Source organism: Mustela putorius, unplaced genomic scaffold, assembly GCF_011764305.1.
Source record: "Mustela putorius furo isolate JIRA1106 unplaced genomic scaffold, ASM1176430v1.1 tig00000179_pilon_pilon_pilon, whole genome shotgun sequence".
In the NCBI taxonomy this organism is placed as follows: domain Eukaryota; kingdom Metazoa; phylum Chordata; class Mammalia; order Carnivora; family Mustelidae; genus Mustela; species Mustela putorius.
The window spans coordinates 15344407-15369059 of record NW_025421305.1 but is presented as its reverse complement, the minus strand read 5'-3'; the positions used below and the strand labels follow the sequence as shown (position 1 = coordinate 15369059).

Genomic DNA, 24653 nt, shown 5'->3' with positions numbered 1-24653 from the left:
CAGGGTTGCCAGCCAAAGCCTGGAAAGAAATGACTTCGAATAACCTTTTCAAATAGTGGCAGGGTTTGCATATGAGCATGACCAAAGATTAAAAAGTTAGACAAGATAAATGCCGACCAAAGGCATATCAAAACTAAAATCTAGTGAGCCACTGAGCACCAGTCCTCCAGTTCACAGGTATAGTTGGTTGATGGACAACCTTCCACACAGTCCTCGAGGACTCTGCCAGAGTTAGAAACAAGGACAGAGAAAAGATGCTGTGACTGATACTTTTTACCCTGATCTGGGTGACAACACCCTGAATCTAATGGAAGGGAGCCCCAGAGACTGTGTAGGCTCCCATGGAGGAAAACCCTGTATTGTCATCCATCCATCCACCCACCCATCATCCATCCATCCATCCATCCACCATCCAGCCACCATCTATCCACCTATCCATCCACCATCCACCCATCCACCCATCCACCATCCATCCATTCACCTATCCACCCATCCATCCACCATCTACTATCCAACCATCCACCCACCAAACATCCATCTCCTCATCCATCTATCCACCATCCATCCATCTCCCCACCCACCATCCAACCATCCATCCATCCATCCACCATCCATCCATCCAGCATGCATCCCTCCATCCTTCCATCCTCACATCCATTCATCCATTCATCTATCCTAAAGAGAAAACAGAATTTACTGGGCACCTACACACAAAGAAGGGCAGGAGGGTACAGAAGTTCTTGCCCCGGAGCTGCTCACAGTGACAGAGAGAAATCAGGATTCAGTGTGGAAAGGAGCATACTGTGTGTCAGGGTCTGTGCGAACCTGCAGGGGGGTGCCCAAGTCTTTGGGTGATGGGATGGCAACACCAGCCTGGGGTACGCACCTGGGGCGGTAAGACACTCCGGCATTTGTTACATCACGGGGCTGGAAGAGACTGCGAACGGGCACATCCTCACACAAAAGGTGTACTTTCTGCCACATTGTTGCAAAAGAGATGTCACTGGAGTGATTTCAACATCTTTTAAGTTATCAAACTAAGAACAGCTAGTGGGAGTAATTTCTTGTAGCTCATGAGAAAGTAGCCATTGCCATTCTAGTCAGTCACAGATTGGCTGTTTTTGGGAACTGTCTTGTTGCTGTGGTTATAACGTCTGTGTACACATCTGTTGCCTGACCACAGCAGAGGTGAGGTTGATTTAGAAGCAGGGGGAAGCAAGAAAGAGAAAAAGAAGAAACCAGCAGAGTTTTAAATGACACCTTAACTTTTAAAACTACTGGCAAAGTTGGCAAAAGTTGTAAAAGGCCGAGAACAGAGTGAGAATAAAGAATGTGCCCTACCATGGGTCCCATCCACTCTCCTCTCATGTGGCAAAACCCTCTTGTACTAAAGTTCAAGGGACTCAGGGGCCCCCCAACCCTCTTGATGAGCCTGATGTGCTACCTACTGCACTAAGGAGGCACCTTCCCCAGCCCTCTTTAAAACAAGCATCAGGAGGCCCATTTTCTGGGGTCCACTAAGCTTCAGGGGGTCTCCTGTGTCCATAAAACCTATGCAGTGAACAGGGTGGCAGGCACTAACTTTCGAATCTCCTCTTCAAAGCCGCTCCTCAAGTTCTAACTTCTATGAAGCACAAAGACTGAGGAATAGGGAGAAGGGTTTCCAGCAGAGTCAAGATCTGAGAACCACACTCTGGCTACTGATGGAGGTCTGCCAGCACATCCCTGGGGAGGGAGATCTGGGCAGTCGGCTGAGCCTCCTGAGGACACAAGCATTCTCTGAGGAGGCACTCTGGAAACCAAAGCCCACTGGAACCATGAACTGAAATGGACTCAGGTTGGGGGTTCCATGTGCCGTAAACACAAGCAGGTGAAAATGGCCACATCTGGCCTGAGACGCCGTGCCAATCGCCAGCTGCAGGTAAGCTCTTCTGCGTGGTATCACTTGCTGTGTGTCCCATTCGCTGATGGTGGCTGACGGCTATGACATCGGGGAGGGGAAGGGATGGCCCAGGCTGACCAGTAGCCTGGGGAGGACACAGCTTGCTTGTGTCACCACCAAGCTAGACAACACTCTGTAAAGGCTCTCGAGCTGGGAGACCCGGAATGGGTCCAGTAATAATCTGCAGGCTGAACTGCTATGCATCAGTTGTCACTTAGGGTGTCACAGGACACATTAACTCCTTTGTTAGAAGGTTATCGCTGGGCACTTGCTGCAGAGGCCAAGACTGGAATAGAAAGGTGTATGCAATTGGTAAAACAGTATTTAACGAGTAAAATGATAACCTGTTCTGTGAGGCAGAATTATGGGGCCCTGACCCTCTGTTTATTCATTTGTTGTTGTGGGTCTATAACTGGCTTGACCATTCGGGCAGACACATTTTGGGTCTGTTCCTCGACTTTTCAGAAGAGGACTGGGTGCCCGTCATGTTCCCGCCAGGAATCACACACTCAAACTCAGGGCCTTCAGTGCTGACTCTGCATTTGCAAAATGTATGGACTGGAGGGAGCAGTGTGCCCCTTGTCTGAGTATTTCCCTTTGTGGACTCAATCAAGTCAGACCACTGGGAAGCCACACACTTAGACTTCATTGTTTCAATTTCTTACAGAAATACCTTTTGCCATAAGTTCTCCTGTGACCAGCCTGAGACATGGCTTAGAAATCAGCTCAGCTTCATGACTGCACGTCTCTTGAACATGCTGTTAACTAAGAACTTTGTGCATGACATCACATTTCTTCTGCGGGGGGCCATGGAGATCACGCTCCCCCCCGCCCCGTTAGGACAGGGAAGCCCAGTCTTCTTCTAATACTGCAGGTTGTTGTCCTCTTTGTGATTTTTGTCACCGACTGCGAATTCCACTTTGCTCTGGTGGCCAGGGAGGGAGGGGACAGGTGAGCAGCAACCACGAGTGAGCATGGGGGACTGTGGGCACATACCGCTGCATAGAAGTCACATGTGTGGCTTTACCTTTTCCTCCCATGGTTTTTCCTTCAATTTAGCCATTTTGTCTTCTCTGTAGTCCTTCCTATGAGCCACCTACTCATGCTGATTTTTATCGTCTGATAGCATCTGATACATATTCACATGTGTATGAAATAATGTCCTGCATCCATTCATGAAAGTGTCCACAAAGTGTCCACAGTGCTCATGGGCCTTGAGAGTTGCCGGGTCCATGCAGCGCCCAGCAGCACTCATAATCAGGCTGTTGCTCATTCGAGGCCACGAGGACTCTTTAAATCCTTTTATTTGCTTGTGTTCTGAATGGAGAAGTGCATGCCAAGGTTAAGAGGTGGATGGGGATTTGAACCCAGCCTTCCTTGAGTCTCTTTCCTGCCATGCATCACGTGCAGAAGACAACCACCCCTTTTCCCTTGTCTTGTTGTATCCTGTATGCTATTTTCCACTCAGAGGATCCTCAATTCATAGCAACGTCCCGAGGACTACATGAAATAACCCCGTCAAGTGTTTGAGACACACCCTGACAAATTCAAATTCAACAATACCCAACACCCAGCAGCTACTGATCAGCTGTGTGGATCCGGTGGCCTGAGAGCCTTTGGGGGAGGGAAGGTCTAAAGGTCAACAGCAAAGGTAGGGAATCAAGGCCTAGAAGGTATGGAGTTCCTGAATCATTCTGTTGAGTGTGGTCAGCATGTCACCGTCTGTGAAGTCGCATCTCAAGTGCCAAGGTCAGAGGCTGACTACGGGGAGGGGTGAGAATGCCGAGCAGGAAGTCCTGCAGATAAAAACTGACCAGTGGTTAAGAACCTCGGTTTGTGTGGAGAGGTTGGTGACTTTGGCCTGTTTGAACTGGACAGAGAAAATATGGTGCTCACGGAAAATCCTAATAGCTGGGCCGGCAGACAACACAGAGTCTTTCAGAATGAGGAATAAAGTCGGGAGGTCTGGGACCCAAGGGGGGGAGCCCAGCCTGTTTCCTCGAGAAGCCCTGTGGCCATCCCAGGGCCCTGCACCAGGGGTCAGTCTAGCTCTCAGGTGGGCATGTGATGACACTTCCTGCTATTAGTGAGTTTCTGCATTAGAGTTACACTAGGCATACAGCCAGCTCCTCTTATGCCTGGTTCCTGAGCTTGGGTAGGTGCAGCAGTGACAGCAGACAGCAAGCTCTCCTGGGAGAATCCACCTCTGAGCACACGGAACTGACACCTTATCCAGGCCTGGAGGCTGATGTCACACTTTCTGGGGCTGATGTCTTCTGGCTCCAGAGACTGAGGACAGACGGCTTTTTGTTTTGAATCCTCTGTCTTCAAGATATTCAGCCCAGAGGACAATCTGGGCTGGATTCCTCATCATTTACAGAGTCACCTACACCCCTGGATGTCCTTTTTCCCCAGCCTGGGCCCTAAATCTGCCCCAGATACCCACTGTTGCCACTGGTTGCTCACTGTGGAGTGGAGAAGCTGACCGTGGCCTCAGGAGGAGACACAGCAACTAGCTTTGGAGAGGCAGCACCCAAGAGAAGAAAAGACCAAGTCTGAGCTGTGAGATGGGGCAGTGGCAAGGAGAGTGCTCTTTGCTGAAGAAGGCGGCAGGCGTCAAAGATGGGGCCAGGTAGAGGCGCTTGTAGATCCTGGGGTCTACAAGCATGCGAGCTGGCCTCGGGCATGTGGTCCCCAGGAGTAAGGCCTAAGTAAGTACTGTCATTCCACAAGTCACTGGGGTCGGCAGGGAACAGACTGGCAAAAATATAACCTTATTTTTTCTCAACACATTTCAGTTTTTCTTTACATACCCTTGAATTATCTACATTGCACATTGATTTAATGGCAGGTAAATTCCATAGTGTCTCCCCTCCAGCTGAAGTAAATACTACTCTGGAATATCGGTCACCTGGTGACATGAAAAAGAAAAGAAAAAGGTTTATAATTGTCCATTTTTTCATCAGATTCACCATTCAGGAGCAACTCAGAGTGGGGAAGCAGTGGGACAAGTCATTAACAGCAGGGAGTCTTTCCTTGATAAATTCCAGGAGGAAAAAAAATAAAGCAATGCTATAATTTTGTTTCTGCTCACAGCCTTTGTCTACTCACAACATCTGAAAACGCGTAGGCATTATATAACAGATCCATTTCTGATCAGACTGTGATTAGGAACAGTAATCTGTAAGAACTCTCAGCACAAAATTAACTGAATGTCTCCCTCTTAATTTTGAAACATGTCACCAGAATGGGGTATAAAACCCAAGGATCCATTAGGGGATATCAAGAGTGGATGTTCTTTTGGGCAGCTAACCAGGGAGGAAAAAGCTGGTAATCGTTTTAAAAGCACTAAAAACAGTCAACCGGATATCGAACGACGGCCAGGGTTGCAGACATATTCCACGTTCTGGCTGGGTCCATGGCCTCTCTGGGCCACCAGAGTCTAGAATAAATACTGTGATAATCACACTAACACAGGCCAGTGGTGGGACAGGCAAACCCAGCCCTGAGGTCAGAAGCGGTGGAACCAGGTCCTGCCTTGCCCCAGCTCTGGAGATGAGCGGCTCCTCTGAACCCTCGTCTCTTGTTTGAAAGCACATCTCTCTCAAACAGGTGTGAGAACTGAAAGGAAAAACAGTGGGTCAGTTAGTGCTATTTCTGCTCCTTCTGCCATTAGAAGAACTTCATATGATAAAACGGAGTGAACTCAACTTTCTGTTATCTAAAATGCCTAATAGTGATGACAAAGAAAACCAATCTGCAAATTTATGAATAAAGCTTTATTATGTGAGCTTTTATTCATGATTATGAAGTTTTCTTTTATAAACCATTTTCTTCACTAAATGGCCATTATCTATGTGGGCTGATTTCGAAGAGTGAAACAAACCCATGCAAACAAAGGACAGAATTCTCCCTAATTTCCTACTTTCATCTCTCAGTTACTATACAGTGAAACAGACCCTCAGCTAGCTCTAGAAACATCAGGAAGTCCAGTGAGGTCCTCTAACGAGACAGGAAAATACACACATTAGGGGGATTTTCAACAACAATTTTAAAAAGCTGCTTTAAAAAAAAAAGCACTGGTAGGAAGATTCACTGACAGAGAGGCTGCAGTTCCTCACGCCTACTCTCCGTGGCTAAGCAGCCCGCTCCCCATGCACCGGTGTCCCCTGAGGCTGTACTCTATGCCACAGCAGATGCTGGTTAGTCAATCTGTTGCCAGTGTCTGGAAACGTAGCAATGCTACATTAAAATCTGGATTCCTGACGTCAGGGAAGTTCTTATATATCCGGGCCCTCATTCCTGCAAGGCCACATTCAGTGGAGCTAGGTGGCAGCAATTTGAGCTCCATACATGATGTCATATCCCACTGTCTGATGCATTCACATGACAGGCTGGCCCCTGAGGCATTCCAACTGTGGGCCTCTGGACCATATTCTGTTCATCTTTCTATCTCTAATGCCTAAGGCACAGAGAAGGCTTTTATATATGCTTTCTGAATGAAAACAAAACTCAAGTATATTTCTGATAATATAGTAGATTATTTTAGAGTTTGATCCAAAAATATGTACTTGTTATCTCACTGAGAATATTTTTTTAAAAATTTAATAAATTTAAATGTTAAGAAATTTGGTGCAAGGTCAAGTTTTTTGGGATATTTTTTATTTTCCTTAAAACTGAATCTAACTCAATACTCTAATTATAGGTAAATAAATTCAGAGGAGTGGTTGACTGACCTTGAGAAGAAAAACTAACAGCTAATATCTGTGTCAGTGCCCAGCATCTCCACCCACCAATCTTGAGTTACTCATGCTCCATCTCAAGTACAAGGAACCCCAAGGGGCTGTTCACCGAGGATGCCACTCACTCGGAACGTCGCAGAAAAAGCTGTCTTTGTGGAAGTTCCAGTCAACTTCTCTTTTCTCTCTTTCATAGTGATCATCTGACCATCTATCATCCCGATGGCTGAAATGGAACAACAATGTGATCTTCAATAAAGCACTTGTGACAGCACAGGGAATGTAGTCAACAATGTCGCAATAGCATTGCATGGTGGCAGACGGAGGCGAGCACGGTGTAGGGTGCAGACTTGTTGACTTGCTCTTATATATCTGAAGCTAAACTATGTGTGTCCACCACAATGCAATCATAAAAATATAAAAATAAAGTACTAGTTTTTTAAGGCCAATAAGGATACCAGTAATGGTGTACCACAGCCATGACCTAATTGAAATTAAAAGGACTGGGACGCCTGGGTGGCTCAGTCATTAGGTGTCTGCCTTTGGCTCAGGTTGTGATCCTAGGGTCCTGTGATAGAGTCTCGCATGGGGCTCCCCACTCAGTGGGAAGCCTGCTTCTCCCTCTCCCACTCCCCCTCCCTGTAATCCCTCTTTTACTGTCTCTCTCTGTGTGTGTCAAATAAATAAATAAAATCTTAAAAAAAAGAAATTAAAAGGATTAATATAAGTAACCAACATTTTCTCACTTCTGTAAAAGAAAAAAAAAGCCAAGCCCCCTCTCTCTCTCTTTTTTTTACCTTAATACAACAAAATCTTAAAAGACAACAAAAATGTAAGCCAATTCAGTGGCAAAGGGTTTTGAGCCACACACTGGCATTTAATCATCTTGCTTAGGCAATCCTTAACAGCGGAATTGATCAAGTAATGTTTTGGGTAAAAATTAATAAACAATTACCTTTTGGCTTGTTCATCTGCATATTTAAAAGGATAATTTGCTAATGTTGCTTTGTATCCTGTATTTTTCACCATGTTATTCCATGTGACCAATCTCTGGCCTATCGCAGTCCCTCTTGGCTCAAAACCCTGAGACAAAATATTACAAATTCCCATTAGTGCATTTCTCTTCAGGCTATGAATGGTTACAGCAGTTTGGGAAAGCAATGCTGGGGCAACACGTGGTTTTCAACAGAAACACAGACGCTCCTCGCGGCTGCCCCAGGAATGGACAGTACTGAGCAAGACGGCAGCTGCTGTTCACCATGACAAGGCAGTTTGGTTCTCTGGTGTGTGACCTGTCTCAGCAAAGAGAAATAACCATATCTGGGAGCTTATCTTCCAAAATCATACCTAAGCAATTAGCAAATACTTACTTTGATGTTATAAGATAATTACGGCGTAATCGAATTATGACGTGCACGTTAAGAGTGTTTTATGGGAACACTTACTTAAAAACAGACCCTGCTATCTCTTAGTAAAACTGAAATTTCTTTCACTTCTCAGAGGAGAGGGAAGAAAAAGAGACATTCAGTCTTAACGACTTTATGAAAATACTTTCATGGAATGCAGATTCTCCATTTTATTGCTTTTTAGCTTAAACATGGGAGCCAAGAAGCAAAATTTCCAGGTCTGTAATGGCGAGCAAGTTCCTTGACTTTTTAAGAACCTGAAAATAGGATGACAAGGGTTTACTTTTCAGAAAGAGAGCTGCATGCTCCTCCTGATGGCTTGAGAAGGTTTTTAAAGAAACAGGATACTAAATTACATAATGTTACACGTTTTAAAATACTGAATTTCTTGAGATAACTGTGGGCTACAGCAATATGATGGGCTAAATTGTCCTTACCAGCAGTGGATCAGAGAAGTCAGGAAGCTCGGGCACTAACACCCCAACCAAGGCACAGACGACGATGAACACAGTGCACATACCCAGCACCACCACGGGCCAGTCAGCTATCAGGGATGCGTAGCTGCAGAGCAGAGAGGAGCACACAGGAGGCCACTTAGAAGCAATAGAGGCTTGCTGCCTGAGAGAGCAATGTGTTAAATCCTCCTTGTTCAGACCTAGTCCTAGAGTTTATCAATCAAAGATGCAGTGAGATGATAAGACAGACAGCATTTCACATCTATGTCTGTTCCTGGAGAGATCTCCAATCTACACCCTCACGTGGGGAGAGAACATACTGGAACCCAGGACCCATCCTCCTGCAGCCTCTTCTGGAACTTGTTTCACCATCCTTGTACTCTGGCAGTTCTCGGAGAACTCAGCCCACAAAGAGGCTCATGTATCCATCTTCAGAATAACCAAACCAAACCCAAAACTTCCCACAAATATGCCACTTTCCTTCCAGCTGGAACTATAACGAACATGTCAGCCTCAGTTCCAGGAGAGAAAGATACCTGTTTTCTGAATTCATTTAGTGTTGTATTGGCACCTGGACCAGCACCTTCTGGAAGGCGCCCTGTGAGTACCTGCCCCTTCCTTCACTCTCCAACCAACCTCAGCAGGGGGGTCTCGGTTTCCCTTCCCTGTCACCAACCCTGCCCCAGGTCGGAGTCATTTCTTCTAGGTGTCCCTCCCTTCTGTAAGATCCTGGGTTTTACTGTAGTGACACATGAAGATCTTGAAATGGGCTCTGTGCTGAACAGAAGTTGATGGAACAGAATTCTTCAAAAAATTCAAAAATGTATCTTGTCAACTTCAGGTTTCTTGAATTTTTATTAGAGAAAAAAGAAGAATTTCACTTGTGGACAATTACTTTCAAATCCTTGACAATGTTAGCTCACTTGACTGCTATGATGGCTGTTTCTGGCTTCTTACTTCTATGTGTCTGGGTTATTTCTTTAAAGTCAGACCACGGGTTTAATAAGACTAGAGGCTCTAAACGTCACTCAGAAAAGCTGCTGTTTGTCTTCAAGACAAGTTTGCTTGTGTTTCCATTCTGATCACTCAACACCACGGATCTGGCTTTCTGTGGGTATTGACTTCAAATGAAATTTTAACACGGAAATTAAAGTACAGCATAATTCTGCTTTAAGGGAACACTCGCCCAGGGATTTTTCAGTGTTGTTCTTCTCAAGGTCGTCTCAGGAGCAGGAAGAATGATCGGTTGCACTTACCAGTGGCTCCTACGTGTCACAGGTGTCACCTCACTTAATTCTCACAGCTTTTTGAGATGCGCTGCAGATCTGTGCTCTGAGTCACGGAGCTGGGCCAGCATGCTGACTACTGTTGGCAACACCGGACTACACATGTGAAAGGGCCTGAGAGAGAAGATTGTAACAGGCCTCATCACAAGAAAACAAAATTCTCTACCTCTGTGTGATGGCAGATACAATGCAGACTTGCTGTGGTGAACGTTTCACAATACATACAAATACTGAGTTGCCATGTAGGGTGCCCAAAGCTAACATAATGCTCTATGTCAGTTGCAGCTCAATAACAAAGTCACAAATAGGAGCCCCAGCCATCTGGCTCTAGAGAGGGGCCTCCCAATCACCATGATATTGTCTCTTGCTCCAAACACGAGAGAAACAAAACACATCAGGACTAAGTCCACTTGCAACAAGAGTGTGCACCCCCAAATTCACATTTTACACTGAATATCTAATCCACACTAACAGTTCATTTCATGATGCAAAACCACCGAGATCCATAGGCCCCCAAGTCTGAGTATTACTCACAAGCCTGCAAATTCTGAATTTAACAACTCACTCTGGAAAAATTATGCCAGATAAGATGGACGATCCTTGGAACACAATTCTGAATGTAATGAAAACATATAAATCACGGAGGCTGATTTGGCTTGTTCAAAGGTACACACTGTTTCCAGAACACGCCAAGTGCTGATAGTCTCCCCGGACTCTGTTTCCTCCTCCGCCAAATGCAAACTCAGGATGAAAGCAATGAGTGTGGAAGCAATCTAGTCCTTTGTCAACAGCACCCTTGAGACTTTCTGTTCTTGGCTTCAGCCTTAACAAGAAAGAGTCCTTTACATTTTAGATCTTTAAAATATCAGCTCTGTGAAATGAAAATGGCCCCAGGCTTAGACAATTACTCCCTATACTTTGAATGGACCAATCTCCTTGCAAATGGACCGTAAATTCTGCCTTCTTACCTACAAACGCATTAACAGCAGAGGGCACTGGGCCTGGAAGTGCTTCGTTTTCTCTCCGTGGGTCAATTTCCCCAGATGACTTCTTGTTTTGTGTTCTGAAAAGTCTGCACACACACACAACCTGAACACCCCTTTCAATCGTTGCTTTTCTTCCCTTGAGCACACTGGGGTTTGATTTTCCTGTCCTAGGAGGAAATCCATGTGTGTGCATGGATTGCACATGGAAACTTCATGGCATTAGTGATGGCCGTACGCTTCTTCCAAACCTAAGAGAGGTTTAGAGGCTCCAACTCCCTCCTCCTGCAGCGCGTGTCTCACAGGCGAAGCTCTCCTGAGATACTGTTCACACTTCTTGGAGTCACCCCACTGAGCACTGCGTGGGGGTACATCCACAAGGGTCTCTCCTCGATACCTCATGACTGCTGCCTGCACTGGATATTGCTTAGCCTTGGGGACCACGTGAGAAACACAAGTCACATGTACAATATGAAACCCAGACAACGTTGTAATACTAAGATAAAAATCTAATAAAGCAGGAAAACCAGAGAAGCAAGGAAATTAAATATGGCCTATAAATGTCACCATTACATTTTTCACTAATCCCACTCCTGATGAGCCTGGGTTCAAGGCCTGTATGGTACCTAAGTAAAAAGAATAAAGTATTTGTGCATTATGTTTCTGAAAAATGAACCACATGTGTGGGAAAGATGTGTCAAAAGGCCCACTGCTTTGACTGTGATACCTCCTCCTGCTGTCACGTAGTCCTGTCCTGCTTGTGCCCACTCTCGTTCTGGAAACTTCCAGATGCTACCACAGCATAACTGCAGATGCCTTTGGCCTCTGTACCTCAGCGTTTCCCAGCTGGTGATAGGGAGGAGCTCTCTGGGAGGCCCTGCAGGATGCTAAGTCCCAGAGAAGACACAGATTGGAGGCACTTGTCCCTTCTACAGGACAGGGACACGTGTTGCAGCTGAGCTGGGGATCCATGCAGGCGTGCAGCTGGCTTCCTGGCTCAGGCTGTCACCCACATGGCAGTTTGCACGAGTATCCTGCTGCACGCTCAGAGATCCTGAAGTAACTGTCCCAACAAATTCATGAAGTGTCTTTCAGGGTTAACCTTTGCTTGGGGCCATGGTGTAGGGGCCAGTTCTAAATGGGCCATTTGTACCACAATGGGCCTCCACAGGGTATTTTCCTCTCTTAGCTCACAAAGCTGTTTTCCTCTGCCATTCCTGGCTTCTCTAGAAACAGGCTCTCCTTTCTTCCTTCCCTTTGAGCAGAAATTAGGGCTTCACACAGTGTGAGTGTCCTGGACCCAGGCCCCCCTTCCCGACTGAATACCCAACCCATAACCCCTTGCAGCCTGGCTGCGCTCTTTTGAACCTGCCAAAGCCAACAGACTAGTCCTCTTTTCGGTTTCCATTCGCCCTCAATTGAGCGGTATTTGACACTTCAGTTATTTAACACTTTGGTGGTATTTAACACTTTCTTCCTGAAAATTTCTTTTTCCTTGTTTTTCTTTTCCCTTCTATTTCTCTTAACCATTCCTTATTTATCTTGTCCCTTAAGGGCAAGCATTTCAAAATGTTATTAATCATAGTTTTCCTAGTGATATCAGCTATCAGTTTAGTGGGAGGACTGACCGAAACTTGTGGAATTTCCCAGAAGAACATAGGATACAGAATTCTCTCTTTGTTTGGAAGTAACAAAGTCAATGCTGTTAGCGTCACAGAATAAGGTGACGCTGGTGTCAAGGAGTAAAAACATGGGAGATGCAAACCTCACCATTAAGGGACGCAGAACCTGATACAGAAAATCAGACAACTTTACAAGTACTTACAAAACCAAGTAAAGAAGTATGTGTTTTTAGAGGGATACAGATAAATATTTTGTGAATTCAACAGGGATTACTTTCAGCTAGTGCAAGGGAATCAGAAAAGGCTTTTTTGAAGAAGTTCTATTTGTATGTATAGGTACTGAAAAGAAGACATAAGGACCTGTAAAAATACCAATCTAATAAAAGAAAAAACACAAATGAATGTCATCAAAATGCAAAACTCTTAGTCACTACAGAGGGCTCTATTATTTGTAGAAAAATGGAAATTCATTTCCCAACATGCCATATTTAGTTCTATAACCTCTCCCTTGGATAAACACAGTCTATCCAGTCAATGGACGGTCATTCAGCCTTTGGAAGGAAGGACATTCTGCCACTGCACAGATGAGCATGGAGGGCATCCTGCTGAGTGACATGGGCCAGTCCCAACAGGATAGAAACCATGGGGCTGCACTCACGGGAGGTGTCAGTGGGGTCCATTTCATAGAGTTGGAAAGTAGACAGTGGCACCGGTGGCTGGGGGTGGGAGGAATGGGCAGTGCTATTTAATGGGGGCAGAGTCTCTGCTCTGCAGGGCAAAGGCAGTTCTGGAGGTGACCATTGCCATGCCCCACAGTGACTTGAACTTGGGAGCCACAGAGCTGTGAACTTGCACATGGTTAAAACGGCAGATTTTATACTCTATTTTAGCACAATTTTTAAAAATAAGTAATTTTTAAATGGAAAGGGAATTTACAAATGAAAATTTATGTAGTAATTCTACTCAAAAGAGAGGATAAGGGTTTGGTCATCAGTGCTTCCCTAGCAGGTGAGTTTCAAAGATTTCATAGTCACCTACATCTGGAACCACCACCTACAAGCACATCACCAGGCTTTTTAAAAGAAACACCCATTTAACATTCTGCTTTTTGACTGAAAAGATAAAACTTCAAAATTTCCACATGAAAGAATACCTCCATTTTAATATGGTAACCACATTTTGTGGAAGAAACACAGACAACCTATCTGGAACAAAGGGCTACAAACTCAACTGCTGGCAGGCAGGAGAACAGCGATTCTGTCCTTGGCAAGTAAGAAAAGAAGGAAGGGACCCATGGAAGGAGCCAATATAGATTGTTAAACACAAACAGAATCTAAAGACTAAACTTCTACCTTCAGGTCAAACTTCCTTTGGGAGTGAGGATTACTCAATAAGCCAAGTCAGAGGAAATGTACTTTTCCTTCATAAAAATATGAATGAGAAAGGCAGAAACAGCAGCAAAATGTGAACAAAGGATTGAAGAGAAAAGTATGCAACTAACTTCATCATTTAAGGAGATGATACAGCTTACTTTACCTTCTTGGTAATTTGAAAGGTCTGCACGGTCTGAAAAAAAAGCAGAGGAAAAGCAATCAGAAACAAGACATCATAACATGAAGGCTTTTTATGTGCACTTGGCATTGTGTGAAGGCACAAGGTGGAGATGCAGGTGGAGTCCCCACACACTGGGCGGAGGGAGGGGACGGGTAAGGAAGGGGAGGGTGTCAGAGCAGCTGCCCAGGACGTGGACATATAAAATGGATGACTTGACAACTGAATTAAATGACACAATTACATGAAAAGGCACAGCCGACATGCACAGGTTGGATAAGCACACTCGTCAGATGCTAGGGGCAGAGGTGTGTGGATGCCACGGACCTGAGGGCACAGTGGGAAGGAGCGACACCATGGCATCAGTGAAGGGCTCAAAAGGGGCTTTCATTCAAAACAGCCACTACTCAAGAAGTTATGAGGAATATTTAATCTGGAGGGTAAATCTACCCAAAAAGCAAAACACCATATTTTCATTATAATTACATATTCGTTTTTAAAGCTTTATTGAGATAGAATTCATAAACCATTCAATTAGTCCATTGAAAGTGTACTGGTGGCTGGTAGCTTTTAGTGCCTCCACACCCTGGTTTTTAAAGAACAGGCTACCTGAACACCAGTGATGAAGCTTCTCTTGAGCCTGAAGAGAAAACCACTTTTACAGAGCGGGAGAGTAAGGCACTGAACAAAGAAGCAAATCACTTGTATCTGAACCCTTAGTATTTTACTCACAGTGTTCAAATCATACATCCTTAAACGACCTCCTGAACCCAACAGACTTTGTTGTCTCTAGGTCTAGAGTGACCCTCAGAGCCACGACTTTGGGACAGAGAAATGATAGTTTATTCTATAGGTTTTGGGTCATAACAAATGTAAATTTTCTCTCTCCTCCTACTCACCCCCACTAACTTCTTTTTTTAACAGATAAATTCATGGATCTATGACTAGTTTACTTCCTAGAGGCAGAGACTCCTCACATTCTTTCTGCTTGAATAAAGACTTCATTTTGTGTGATATTTAGAGAAGTAGAGATGTCAGATCCATTGTATAAGGAAAACGGGTTACCACCAAGATACCTCGTGGGAACACATGAAATCCCTTTGACACAACAAGTGGATGTGTGAAATGATATGACAACAGGCAGACACGAGACCCATCTGATTTCGCCATTGGTGATGGTTCTTTGGCCGCCTCTCACTACAGGGCACCTGCAGAGGAGGCCCGCAAGGCATTCCCTGCACTTCCATCCACTAGAAGCTGTCTTCTTCCATCTGTAAAATCCTTCCAATTTGCTTTTAATCTCTACCTAATACAACCTGCAGGATGAGTTTTATCTAATCTCAGTATTGCGTTGATAAATAACAATTCTAAAAACAAGCAAATCTAACCTTTATTACAGAGCAAAATAGTCTTTTTTAGAATTCATTCACCTTTAATACGTAAACTCACAGCCAAAACCAAACAAACAGAAATAATCTCAGGTGGGAACACCTGCCTGTTCTTTGGTTAGGTTTTGGCCTCTTTCAATGGGATAAAAAAAAAAAAAAAACAAAGCAGATGGCATTTGCTCGGTGACAGAGTCCCAGGGATGAGATTGGGTTGTGTGCCATTCCCAGATGACCAGTTCCAGAATGCATTTCTGTACACGAGTGGGTGACAAAAACATCATTATAGGCAAAGCTCTAATCTGCATAAGAAAGCACTTTGTAACTATGTCAGTCGGACCCTGGCAATTAGGAGTAAGCTGCTGGGCACCTCACACCTGAGAACAAGAACAGTTGGGGACTGTGGCTCCAGGACCCCGATGGCAGTGAACTGTGCTGTATGCACATCGCTCGGTCAAGGGCACAACTAAGGAGCCGCAAAGTCCTCAGGAAGGCGGCACGGAGGTATGGAGTAGGGGTGTCTCCGTGATGGGGTTGAGGCAGATAGAGAGGCAAGGGAAGTCTTTAAAAAGGCAATAGAAAAAAAGAAGTATGAGAGGAAAGTTAACAAGAAAGGAAAAATGTGGAAAAGCTATAAATGGTGTTTTTGTTTCCCTTGTGTTTTCTCTCTTGTAACAATGTCTGGGGATAGAGTAGGAGATTGCAGGGTGAGGGAAAGGAGGTTAGGAAACCATAAACCTGCCACCCATCCATCTAGATTGCTCCTGTTGACAAAGTTCCAGAATTAATATCACAACTTAGAAAGAGACAGTGTCAGGCTTCACAAATTCTAAGTCATTCTTTTTAGCGGTTGGGAACATCAAAGCCATGGGGGAAAACTGCATTATTTATTTATATTTTTTCTTATTTATTTTTTAAGTTAAAGTGTAGCTGACACAGGCTGTGACATTAGTGTCAGGCACGTGACACGCTGACGTGACAAGTGTGTGCGTTACGCTGCAGTCACATGAGTGTGGCTACCATCTGTCACTGCTCTTCACTGTGACAACAGCACTGACTGTGTTCCCGTGCTGTGCCGTTCCTCCTGGGACCTATTCATCCCATTCCTGGAAACCGGACTTCCCTCTCCCCATCATCCATTCCTCACCTTCCTTCCCTCTGCAACCGGCTCTGTTTCTGCTCTTGTTTGTTTTGTGTTTTAGACTCCACATATGAATGAAATCATATGATAACTGCCTTTCTCTAGCTGACTATGTCATTCAGCATAATACCCTTTGATCCATCCATGTTGTTACAAATGGCAAGATTTCACCCTTTTTTATAGCTAAGTAATATTCCAGGGTGTGTGTGTGTGTGTGTGTGTGTGTGTGTGTGTGTGTGTGCACGCGCGCGCGCATACTGACCACATTTTCTTTTTTAAATTATTTTTTAAAACTGCAGTATTTTATTTATTTTTTTGAGTAATCTCCACACCCAATGTGGGGCTTGAACTGAGAACCTTGAGGTCAAGAGTCTTAAGAGTCATATGTCCTACCGACAGAACCAGCCAGGAGCCCCACTACCACATCTTCTTTATCCATTCATTACGTGATGGACACTTGGGCTCTTCTGTATCCTTGCTGCTGTAGATAATGCTGAGATAAACATGGTATGCATGTTTCCTTCCAAATCAGGGTTTTCATTTGCTTTGGATAAATGCCCAGCAGTGCCATTACTGGATTGTAGGGGAGCTCTATTTTGAACTTTCTGAGGAACTTCCATACTGTTTCCCACAGCGGCTGCACCAGTTTGCATTCCCACCAACAGTGCATGACGGCTCCCCTTTCTCCACATCCTGGCCAGCAACTGGTGTTCCTTGTGTTGTTGATTTTAGCCAGCCTGACAGGTGTGAGGTGATCGCTCACTGTGGTTTTGATTGGTATTGCCTTGATGACCAGTGATGTTGAGCATCTTCTCATGTTGGCCATTTGGATGTCTTCTTTGGAAAAAGGTCTATTCAGGTCCTCTGCCCCATTTTTTAGCTGAATTATTTGGGATTTTCTTGGTATTGAGCTGTGTAAGCTCTCCATACATTATGGATATTAAGCCCTTATTAAGCTTAATTATATTAATGGATATTAATATCCATTAATTATTATTAATAATTAAAATGGATATTAAGCCCTAATGGCATTAGATGTACCATTTGTGAATATCTTCTTCTGTTTAGTAGATGGCCTTGTCATTTTGTTGATGATTTCCTTTGCTGGCAAAGCTAAAAAGGCAAAAGCTTTTTACTTTGGTGTAATGCTAATAGTTTAATTTTGCTTTTGTTTCTCTTGCCTCGGGAGATATATCTAGAAAAATGTTGCTAATGCTGATGTCAAAGAGTTTCCTGCTAATGATTTCTTTTAGGATTTTTATGGCTTCAGGTCTCACATTTAGGTCTGTAATCCATTTTGAGTTTATCTTTGTGTATGGTGTCAGAAAGTGGCCTAGTTTCATTCTTCCTCATGCAGCTGTCCAGTTTTCCCAACACCATTTGTTGAAGAGACTGTCTTTTCCGCATCAGATTTTCTTGTTTCTGTTGTCAAAGGCTAATTAACCGTTTAAGCCTGGGCTTACTTTTGGGTTCTCCACTCTGTTCCATTCCCTCTTTTTGAAAAAACTGAGGTATAACTAACATATAATATTAGTTTCAGGAGTACAAGCTTATGATCAATATTTGGATTCACTGCACAATGATCCTAAGTCTGGTTAACACTGACAGCTTTTTGCATATTTCTGAAGAGTGAAAATGCTTTGAAGGAAATATACTTTCTGTTTTGTGGCTGTAGTCAAATTTAAGTAAGAAAGTGCCTAAAGTAGCATGTTCTTTTCTCAATTGTCCCCCTGGATTGTGCCATATTGCCTGTTTGTAAAAGATGGCAGTTTGCAAATAGTAACTTTTCAGTCCAGCGCTGGTATGTGAGGAAGCAAGTACCTTAAAGTAAAGAATCCACACCCTGATGAGTGTTCTTGAAAGATTTCCAACAAAAGCAAAAGCATTCTTTGTCCTCCAGTGTTTGCACAGATCATCTCAGGGACCCTTGGGTGCTTCGAGAAGATGAAACAAGCACCCTGGATGTTCACATACCAGAGCTGGGTGTGCTGGGGTGATGCACGTCCTGAATGCTTGCAGACATCCACTCCATGTGGGTCATTTTGCATTTGGAGTTGTTACCACCAAGGAGCTCCAGCTACCACACAAAGCACAGAATGAACCATGTGGGCAGATGAAAGGGCTAGCAGTGGAGGACCGCTGCTTAAAGACCATCTCACAAACACCAAGCGCTTTATAAATATTAACAAAGACATTCAGTACATATTAAATGCTTGAGTATGAGGAAATTGTCTTTTTTTAAAAAGATTTTCTTTCTTTCAGAGAGAGAGTGGGGAGGGGTAAAGGGAGGGGGAATCTCGAGCAGACTCCGTGCTGAACGCAGAGCTTGACACAGGACTTGATCTCGCAAGCCTGAGATCATGACCTCGATCACGACCAAGAGTCTGATGCTCAACCAACTGAGCCACACAGCCTCGGTCCCCTAAATATGTAAATGTATTAAAAAAAACTTGGAGGGGAACTCAGCAAATCAATAGCCCTCTTTACCCTGGGGGAAAGAATCAAGGATGAGCCCTACTTTGCATTTTTGAATTCATGAGAATGTATTCGTGAATCGGTTGTATAATTAAACAGAAGAGAAAGAATTTTTATAAAGAGAAATTGGGAACCTGTTCATTTAGGTATGTGTGACTGAAATATTTTATTTGAAAATTTCTCTCACTGATACAGAATCCTGACTAACTACATACTAGATGAAAAGAGGTAACACTACACACAGATCATAATTTTCAAAGAACTTAAAATCCATTTAATATGAAGTTGGTAGTTCTGCTCAGTTCAAACATTTACTGCATGGTTTAAGTGACAAGTAATCTGATGGTAAACGGAATGAATCCCTTGGAGGCTTAATGAGACCAGGGTCCCAGGCTCCTCACCAGGGATAGGCTTCAGTAGCCTTGGGGCAGGACCTACACAGTCCCAGCCAGGGCGACTGCCTTGGAGAGTTGCCAGGAAGATATGACATCCAGACAAAAATAGCTGGAGAATAATACAAGAAAAGAAGCAGAACTTAAAGGTATGGGGCAAACATAGAGTGGACAGGGAACAGGGAGATAAGGTGAGGACAGAGTAATCCTGAGAATAGCGCTGAACTGGATCCGAGAAGCAGAATATGAGTGAGGTCTTGGGGGGATGGCTGGGCTCAGAGAGGTGACAGGAGGCGGACGGAAAGCAAACTTCACACATTGTGCAGGACCTTCCCAAGCAGAAGGAGTTGAGTCACAGCGACAGTTTGGGGGCAGCCTAATGAGGCAAGGGCTGCTGTGGGGCCGAAAACTCTATTTTAGGATGAATGATCTAGGGCTGGAGTACAGGGTGAACCCCAAGGAGAAGCACTGAAGACTCCGGGAGCCCTGGCTCAGAGCTAGTGAGTGTTCTAGGAGCACAGCAATGGGAGAAAGAAAAAGAATAACTTCTAGCTTCCTTTAGTGAAAAATCTAATGAATACGGGGATAAAAATTCTTAGGATGGATCAACCTGCTTTATTCAGCATTTCACCAGAATGTTTTCTGGTCATACCATATATATTTATGAAAATACATACTAAGTGCCTTAGAACACACTTCCATTCTCAGTGGTGTTAATATTCCTTTATGATGACCTACAATCAGAAATGCCTAAAACGACATTGAGCATCTTTATAGAATGAACTTAAATAGCAGTAGGGCCCATGGAAGAGAAGTTAGTGACGATTTGGATGGCGAGATTGTCCGAAAGTCTGGTCTGGAGGTTGAGGGCACAGTTTTGTAAGCACGTGTTTGAGACTGACATTAAACCTGGTTCAACAAATACATTTAATCACTCTCATTAAGACACAGAAACACTTCTCACTTTCAAAATTCTATGGATCTTATCTATAAAAAAGGAAAACCATTTCTGCATTTTCTCGACAAACTATTCAAATTATATTAAATAATAGCATGTATGTTAATCACGACCTCAGTGAAGGGACATCTGAATTTAAGTCGAAGTTGTCAGTTTTCCACGAGGACAGGGCCCTCCTTGGTGAGACAGAGACCATAGCAGAAACACAAACATCCTTCACTAACCTGTTGGTCACCTCCTCCTCCAAGTTCTCCTGGTCCCCAGTTTTGGGTTTGACTTGTCCATATTTGGTTCACCGTGAAAACAATTATTTGAGCTCAAAATTACAACACACATCATTCACCTTTCTTAAAATTCATTTCCCACATATTTGGGATTACATTGCCTCTACAAAATTACTCTTTATCATACAAGTTTGAGTATTGAAGGTTGAAAGTCATACCTGCTACTTAAAAAACAAAACAAAACAAAAAAACCTTTGAGGGGGAGTTACAAAAATGATAAAAATCTACTGTATCAAAATGAATTCCGACAGTGTAAGCAATACCTCGCAGCTGTTGTGACATCTTCATTGTGCAGGCCAGGAGGACAGGCCAGTGCTCACCATCCACAGAAATTCTTTCGTTATGCTTTTAAGAACACCAGTATATAGAGAAACAAAATTTTCTTAACCACATTTGCTCACATTTATCTGTAGCTTAGAAACTAAATTTACATAACTCCACTGCCAAAAGATCCAATAAAGATCAAAGCAAAACCCAAACAAGGTCAGCTTTTGTAAAAATAATATGGATAGAAAAGAGATTCCTTCTCAGCCGGAAGTCCAAGGTTAAAAAAATCAACTAAGCTGAAAGGAATCTGACGAGAACAAATGGGAATTTTCTGAGGGAACATGAGGAAGAGCCCAGCGTGGCGGGGCCCACCTGTTCTCAGGCCACAGTGAGAAGCACCACAGCAGCGAGGCAGAAACTTCTGGGCCGCTGTGTTTGGCTCCGAGTGGTGCAGACTCTATGCCAATGACACCCAAACACCACAGAACAGAGTCTGGACAGAGTCTGGACATGTATCCTGAGGACAGTGTAACAAGAAGATCATGATGGCAGGTCAGGAAGCCTGTGATTAACAGGGGGCTAAGTGAGGGCCCCAAGCTCTCCGACTTCAGCCTCTTCTTCTGTACAATAAACAGAACTGGATTCTATCATTTCTAAAGCCCTCTCCTGCTTTGAAATTCTGCTGTATTCTGTGGAGCTTTAGATCCTTCAGATCACTACCTGGGTATCTGAACACCAAGTCATCCGACAAGAGCTGGAAAGCCAGGCGCCCCCAATCAGAGTTCGAGGCTGAAATCGTCATGTGAATAATCAATGGAAATGATCTTCCACAAGAGAGGGAAGAACTCGTGTCTTAAAATGTTTTGAAAAATAATGCTGACTCTTCATGTGAACAGCAAGTGAGAGAGATGTATTGTAAACCACTAAATTGATGGTTGAATGAAAAAGGTGCTAAAAAAAAGGGGCTTGGTAGGAGGACTCCCCACATTTTGGCTTCAGATGAGTATGCAGGTGCAAACCATGAGGTCAGCAGCACATGCCTGAGTGGGCGAGTGTCACAGGGAGACTGCAGGGACCCCAGACGCTCAAGGGTAGTGGTGTCCCCAGTGCAGCTGACATGTAAGAGCATTCAGACTTTCCATAAGTCCCTCACTTGAGTCTCCCACCTACTATTACAGAAAGGCAGCATAAAATATTCATTTAAAAAAATTTAAACAAATTAGTTTGATGGGCTTTTTCACTTAAAGTTCCTATTTTAGAATGGACAAAACTTACTATTTTTTTAAAAGATTTTATTTTATTTACTTGAGAGAATGAGCTAGCATACACAAACAGAGGAGAGGTAGAGGCAGAGGGAGAAGCAGGCTCCCTGCTCAGCTGGACTCAATCCCTAGAACCCTGAGATCATGACCCCAGACAAAGGCAGACGTTAAACTGACTGAGCCACCCAGGCACCCTAGAACTTCAACCTTCAAAGGAAGGGCAAAGCTTTGAGGGGAGATATATTTTCTGTTTTAATGTTGGTTTTGTTTTCCAATTGTAAAATGAACATACTTATGTTTTTAAAGCCTGAAAATGCAGAAAATCATGCAGGAAAAGCAATCATCGACACTCTCACTACAAAGATCTAACCTCTATATTCTTTTCGATCTAGTTCCTTTCAATATGTTCTCCTTTGTGCCTAAATCTACATGTCGAACACACACAGTTAGGGCACAATTGGATATGTAACATGTCATCACCTCAGATTATGAGCTTTTCCTAAGGAATTAAAACTTCCCGAAAACAAAACATTCTGTAGCCATATGGTGTACTATTGCAGGTATGATGATTTATTTAACATATACACACAGCGGTAATCACACACTCCTCTCTTTGGCATGTCCACGTGATTGTGTGTTCACATGTACGCACACACATCTCTCCCACTCACGTATGGGAACCTGGTGACAGCTGGGAAACATCACAGTTATGGCAACTATTTTTCCTACTTGCTGTCTGGTCTGTATTTAACATGATTTTTGGACACGCATCTTAAAATTTCCATAGTTGCAACTTTCCTTTGTAATTTCGGGAACTACTTTTACCATTGAAGAGTGACCTTTGACCCAGATGTCTGTGTTCTTCCCAATTTCCCCTCAGTAACTGAGGCCAGCCCCATTACTTCATGATGCTTTGGCCGTCATCTTCTGCAAAGCTCTGCTTTCAGGGGAAACGAGGGTCTAAATGTTCATTTTCATAAAACACATGTGATGACAGCAAGATGATCATGTAGCAGCTGTTGAGGCCCCCAGACCCACTGGGCACATCTGTGCAGCTGTTCACATGGGTTCACTGTCAGTGGTGATAGCTGTGGCTCCTGACTGACGATGGCCTTCGTAGCCTATGCTAGTGGTGCAAGAATCTCTCGGTGAGTGGGCACTCACCTTAGCAAGATCTGGGGATACTGGGTCAGGAAAACACCTCCCATCTCCTCCAGGCTTTTGTCAGAAGCAGCAGCAAATGTTAGGCTCCATTTGAGACTGAGAGCTGGGTGGAAGTCAGAAGCCCACAGAGTCATCAAGAGGTTTTACTTTAGTGAGGTTTTATGTATACCGAGGTCTGTCTGATCTATCCTGGTGGGTCCACAGATTCCATGGTTTTCACAGAATCACACTGTTTTTGTTATTTTGGCTTCAGGACAGACAAGAGCTGGGACAGAGCGAACTTAGGAAATCCTACTCCCTTGAGAGAACTAATGGGTTTACAGTGTTACTGCTGTATCCGTGACTTCACAGTGACTCTGGAGAGGGAGAGAACAGCAGGGCTAACGAGAGGACTGCAGTTCTCCAGGGATGTGTGCATCCTACGTTACAGCCCAGAACTAAGGTCCTGAAGGAGATTTCAGAAGCCCTCAGCTCACTCAGAACCACTTCCTAACAGGATAACGGCATGAGTCCCAGAGGGAGAATTACAGCAGACTCCCAGATGCTTTCCTAATATGAAGCAATTTCTCACAAAGTAAACGTACTTTCCGTTCTAAGTCAACTGAGAGCAGTACGTTTCCCCGAACCTGACTTCTGTCATAGGATGAGGTATTTTGGAAGAAAAGCCCTACACATGTAGACTCTCTCATGTCAGAAACGTTAGAAACACCCTCTCTGTTCCTTCCTCCTGGCCCTAAATCTGGCTCTTCCATATGGAAAATTGCAATCTTTTTATAATCTTGGCTTAGTTCTATTGTAAGGCCTTCAACAGATGGATGGAAAAGATGTGTTACTGTCTCCACATGGATGGCTCTTTATGTCTCCATATTACTGAATCATTCCTTTTGCCATCTCTTCTCCACCCTAGAAGCTCCAATTCACTAGGCACTTGTTGAGGAGGAAAAGGCAGAAAATAGTTTCTACTCTCAAGCACCACGACGGGAAGATGGGTAGCCGACAAGAGATGCTAGCAGGAAAGCAAACTGGGCAAGAATGTGATCGTGTCACAAAAGGCTCTACCCTTCTGCTTCTGAATAAAAATGCAGCTGTGGAGCACGTGGTGTGTTCTCTTCAAATCCTGGAAAACATTTATCCACACAAACAGCAAGGGGATGAGTCGGGGCTGGGTGCGGGGGGGGGGGGGGGCGCAGGTGGAGCTGGGAGGATGACAAAGTCTTGGAGGAAAGCACCCCATGCCTTCCTCCTGCCTCTTTTTTTTTAATTTTTTTTTTTTTTTTTTTTTTTAAAGATTTTATTTATTTATTTGACAGACAGAGATCACAAGTAGGCAGAGAGACAGCA

At 44.0% G+C, this 24653-nt stretch overlaps 1 protein-coding gene across 15 annotated transcripts in view; it reads right to left on the bottom strand.

Annotated features, from left to right (window-relative positions):
- The window catches only part of DISP1 (dispatched RND transporter family member 1), a 174214-nt gene that overhangs the window by 5394 nt on the left and 144167 nt on the right, over positions 1-24653 (bottom strand). For 12 of the 15 annotated variants that reach the window (XM_045076689.1, XM_045076687.1, XM_045076688.1 and 9 more), the window contains 5 exons: positions 13970-13999; positions 8525-8648; positions 7637-7764; positions 6810-6907; positions 4756-4853 (listed from right to left, as the gene is read on the bottom strand). In XM_045076689.1, coding sequence (XP_044932624.1) covers positions 4756-4853; positions 6810-6907; positions 7637-7764; positions 8525-8648; positions 13970-13999 — 478 coding nt within the window. Of the gene's footprint in view, positions 1-4755; positions 4854-6809; positions 6908-7636; positions 7765-8524; positions 8649-13969; positions 14000-24653 lie in introns of those variants that run through there. The other 3 variants (XM_045076691.1, XM_004781792.3, XM_013050634.2) reach the window with 3 other exon arrangements.